The sequence below is a fragment of the Sphaeroforma arctica genome (genome assembly GCF_001186125.1).
Source record: "Sphaeroforma arctica JP610 unplaced genomic scaffold supercont1.59, whole genome shotgun sequence".
Taxonomy (NCBI): domain Eukaryota; class Ichthyosporea; order Ichthyophonida; genus Sphaeroforma; species Sphaeroforma arctica.
Window position 1 is genome coordinate 51,824 of NW_014040499.1, and position 5,282 is coordinate 57,105.

Sequence of the window (5,282 nt, forward strand, 5' to 3'; positions counted from 1 at the left end):
ATATATATATATATATAATATATATAGTATACATATATACTTATATATGTATATATATATATACATATACATATACATATATATAAATATACGTATTGATAATTATATATATATATATAAATACCTACATACATACACCCATGTATACACACACATCTACCTACATACATACACCCACGTATACACACATCTACCTACATACATACACCCACGTATACACACATCTACCTACATACATACAACCATGTATACACACACATCTACCTACATACATACACGCATGTATACACACATCTCCTACATACATACACCCATTTATGTACACACATCTACCTACGTGCAGACACCCATGTATACACACATCTACCTACACATATACACCCATGTATACACACACATCTACCTACATACAGACACCCATGTATACACACACATCTACCTACTTACAGACACCCATGTATACACACATACATACATCCATGTATACACACATCTACCAACCTACATACACACACCCATATATCTACCCACCCCTTCCCACAGCGCCCCAAGCTGTGACGCAGGCAGTCTCAAGGCGTCGCACACTCAGATGGTTCACGTGATTTTCCCGCACCACGCCAACACCTCTGGCATTACGTTCGGAGGACAGATCATGTCGTGGATGGAGACTGCTGGCCAGATAGCTGCGTGTGAGTGCACGTGTGTTTGTGTGTGTACTGCGTGTGAGTGTGGTAGTGTGTGTGTGTGCTGCGTGCAAGTGTAGTAAAATGTGTGTGTGTTGCGTGAATATCGTTGTGCTCGAACACGTTGACTTGTAGTCGAGTTTTTGCGGATTGAAAACGAAACACACTCCATGCCGATTTATTTATATATTGGTTTCTTTGTCGAGTTCTCGCTTTCCTGATTTTCGAATCCTGATTTCGAGTTTTTGTAACGTTCGAAGCCGATTTTCATCTTTTTCTGCAGCGAGATTCAACCGCTCCCCCAGAGCTGTTTTGGTATCGGTCGATAATTTGTCATTCAGAGAGCCCACGCATATGGGCGATATGGTCTACATCGTTGCCAAGGTAAGTACACCACTCAGTCCGTTGTGAGTACAAGGTGCTATGTGTCTGTTGTTATTTTGATACGTTTCTCATATCATGTGAGGTATCGTCTACACAGTAGCTGAGTTAGTTGTAATATATATTCCGTTGCGAGTATATGATGCTCATGTGTGGTATTATTATGATACGTTCATCATATCATGTGAGATTTCATCTACACAGTAGTCATGTCAGTTGTAAAGTATAGTATGTTGTGAGTACAAGGGGTCCTTGTGTGGGTGTGTTTCACGCTTGTTTCCTTTCATATAGTAAAACTTACGTACTATGTATATTGCTATGCATTATCACCATATTTAGACTTCCCCGTGGCGTACATAGCTTGTATAGGCGAGGTTTAGGGAAGACCGTCAAAGTGGAGACACGTACGCGACCCAGGTTTTATACAGCCATTCTTCTATACGCTAATGAACTCGCTACTGTACCTCTATTGAGCTCCTGACCTTTAAGTTATCCTAAACACTCCAGGAGTCTACACAGTTATATATATAAATATATATATATATATGTTATTTTATATTGTACTGCCCACTAGTCGGTTTAGTGGTGCATCTTCTAGATTAATGGGTGATTTGTGTGAATTAATTCTCGGCACCTGTCCGTTCCGTTCTCAGGTGTCCGCGTCGTACACAACGTCGGTAGAGACAGTGGTGTCGGTATACAAAGGAAAGGGCATGGAACTAGTACACTGCAACAGTGCGTTCATGACCTTCGCCAACATAGATGGCGAGACGGGCAAGTCGAAATCTGTACCCAAAGGTATGGGATCGTTATATATTGACATTCGATATACACATACTCATACATATATATATACATACATACATACATACATACATACATACATACATACATATATATATATATATATATATATATATATATATATATATATATATATATATATATATATATATATATATATATATATAATTATATATACATATATACATATATATATATATTTATATATATTATGGGCACACACTCCTGACACCCTGTTATGCAGATGTACTGTGATTTCGAATGTACACCCATCGCCAGAACAATAAAAACTGGCTGGGCTGCATGTATGGTTGCCCATGTATGTATAGGTGTACTTCTTATAGTCATCCGCACAAATGTTAACGCGTACATGCATCTCATTACTAGCGTGAACCAGAGGTATACGGGATTTCCTGTACGTGTGCGCTCATCCGCTTAGCCCTGGGAATCACACATGTGACTATAAACCCTAGAACCCTAAAATATGTGGCTGCATCTCTACCGAAGGACATTTACCACCACTGTATCATTGTTTCACTCCACAGCAATAGTTGTCTGTCTGTCTAATTTAGGAATTGGGGGTGGGGGGGGGTTTAGGGTGTCAAGTTTGATGGGGTTAGGTTTTTTTGCATTCCGGAGGGTTTAATAGTTTCATCGGGTCTGTGTTTATTATCGAGCATTTTATATCACCCAGTGCCCTGTAGCGTCCGCGCCCCAGTCCATCCGTGTCAACGCAAAGCACGCGTTCGCAAGCGTTTCCAAACAGTGGCGGTTAACGTTTTACCATAGCTATTCATAAAAACACCGGTTATCGCTATACCAGTGGCCACTATTTCTGAACTATTACGGTTTAGTGGTCATTAATACTGAAATGAATCGACTACTTTCTCGACCCCCTTACGTAGCGGACGCTACTACGGCCGAGGAGATGGCGTTGGTGTCCACCGCATGGCACCGCCGCAAAATCCGAATCGACCAAGTGCAGAAACTCAGGCGACCCGAAAACATGAACGAGCAATAGACGCACCAAGTGTGGTAGTGGGAGCATGGGGAGCATGGGGATCAAGCAGCCTTAGGCCCTTCTAAAGCTTGTCGTTTTGTGCTAAAATAAAGGATAATCCCACGATTTAATAAATACAGTATATAGTTAACTGCCTTGCACTGTTGCAGTCAGTATGCAAATACAGACCCGAAAATATGAATGAGCAATAGATAGACCAAGTGTGGTAGTGGGAGCATGGGGATCAAGCAGCCTTAGGCCCCTTCTGAAGCCCGTCGCCTGGGCTAAAATTAGAAATAATTTCGCGATATAATAAATACAGTCGATAGTTAACTGCCTTGCATTTTCGCAGTGTGTGTGGCAATGCCTGCGTTGAACCATTTCCAAATGGATGATTTATATACGATTTAATTATGTCATGCACTATAGTTGATTGAGTATGATCTAATGTCATGGGCCATTGTTGAGCGTAGAGGGATTGGTAGCAAATGTCTGAAGAAACACGACATTACGATCATAGGTGTAGAGTTTTACGGTTTATGGTTTACATTGATTTTACTGTGTTAATATTGAGTTTACCGTTTACATGAGTTTTATGGTTTACGGTTTACATTGATTTTACTGTAGTTTTACCGTTTACATTGTAGTTTTATGGTTTACGGTTTACATTGAGTTTTATGTTTTACGGTTTACATTGAGTTTATGGTTTACGGTTTACGTGGAGTTTATGGTTTTAATAATGAGTTTTACGGTTCTGCTATTGCGAGTATTGACAACGGTGCGCAATTCTAAGGACTTGTTAAGACCTTTTCATCAAGTGATTAGGTTTAAATTTATGTCGGTGCATTTACCAAGCTTATCTCTGCCGGGTCTAACATACAGAGTATCTCGAAAGGTACAACCAAAGGAAGTAACTGATCGCTTATTAACTATGTTTATCCCAGCTAGGAATACAGACTTAAAACCAGTCAGAAATCAACCACCAGTTCTCCTCCACTCAATAAATATTGGTGTTGGTACAGGATGTATATATTTCGGCAGAACTTTACACTGTAAAACCAATGTAAACCGTAAACCGTAAAACTCGATAGTAAAAGAGGAAACAAAAAACAACCAGGGTGAGGTTTTGCTAAATTTATTGAGATTGAGCCGTGCGCTAGTACAGGGGCTCGCGCATAGCGGCATTTGAACAAGTATGAAGTACTTCCGTTGTAATGTCGCATTTTGATTGGTGCTTTACAGTGTTTCGATATAATGCCGCGTTTTGATTGGTGCTGATCTAATTGACGAACTTTGTGACATCGACGTCCGTTGATCTCTTGCGTGTTGAGGCCGTTATGAGCGCTGCAAATGAGCCATAAGTGGGATTTCGGATAAGTACATGTCATATGTACATATATAGGAATTATTTATATATGCAAGTATTATATATATATGTATATATATATATATATATATATATATATATATTATATATATATATATGATATATACACATATATAATATATAATATCTATATATATTTATATATATATACACACACACACATATATATATATATATACATACACACATATATATACACATACATACTTACATACAGACAATATATATATATATATTTGTATATTTAAATATATATATATATATATAAACCCTATGCCAACAAACAACAACACGTATATAGGCGTAGAGAGCACACATGTGCATCGGAAACGCATGGTATGTTAATATTTCTATTTTTTTCTATGCGTATATTTGCATGTATATATATGTTATTAACACACTATCAAAACATACATCCTTGTTTCATTAAACATATATGTGTACAAACACACACACACACACGAACACAAACCACCAATAAACACATACGTAGCATATTTAATAAGTACATACCAATGCCGACCATACAGACAGCCCCTCCAGCAATAGTTGCGGCCCCTACAGTCTCATAGCCTGCGATGACGGCCATAGCTGATGCTGTGGGTGGCTCTAAGAGCATCACAGCACTCACAATCACTGCCGGAACCATGCGTAGTGCCGCGATGTACGTGACAACACCCAGCAGCCCTGTGTGAGTGAGTGAGAGAGTGAATATGTGAGTGAGTGAGTGAGAATGTGAGTGAGTGAGTGAGTGAGAGAGTGAGTATGTGAGTGAGTGAGAGAGTGAGAATGTGAGAGAGTGAGTATGTGAGTGAGTGAGTGAGTGAGTGAGAATGTGAGTGAGTGAGTGAGTGAGTATGTGTGTGTGAGTGAGTGAGTGAGTTGTGAGTGAGTGAGTGAGTTGTGAGTGAGTGAGTATGTGTGTGTGTGTGATGTGTGAGTGAGTTGTGAGTGAGTGAGTGAGTGAGTATGTGTGTGAGTGAGTGAGTGAGTATTTGTGAGTGAGTGAGTGTGTGAGTGAGTATGT

At 39.4% G+C, this 5,282-nt stretch overlaps 2 protein-coding genes across 2 annotated transcripts in view; one reads left to right on the forward strand and one right to left on the reverse strand.

The window, feature by feature from the left end:
- Positions 1-140: 140 nt before the first annotated feature.
- On the forward strand, positions 141-3,017 carry SARC_01488 (hypothetical protein; the record flags this gene model as incomplete). Its single annotated transcript, XM_014304782.1, has 5 exons — positions 141-178; positions 544-689; positions 967-1,067; positions 1,718-1,862; positions 2,774-3,017. 5 exons carry the CDS (start codon positions 141-143, stop codon positions 2,887-2,889), a joined length of 546 nt encoding a protein of 181 aa, XP_014160257.1. The 3' UTR covers positions 2,890-3,017.
- Positions 3,018-3,986: 969 nt separating this feature from the next.
- Positions 3,987-5,282, reverse strand: part of SARC_01489 (hypothetical protein) — a 10,683-nt gene continuing 9,387 nt past the window's right edge. Inside the window, exons 10-11 of the mRNA XM_014304783.1 lie at positions 4,769-4,942; positions 3,987-4,212 (exon numbers count right to left, since the gene is read on the reverse strand). Coding sequence (XP_014160258.1) covers positions 4,148-4,212; positions 4,769-4,942 — 239 coding nt within the window. The 3' untranslated portion in view covers positions 3,987-4,147. The remainder of the gene's footprint in view (positions 4,213-4,768; positions 4,943-5,282) is intronic.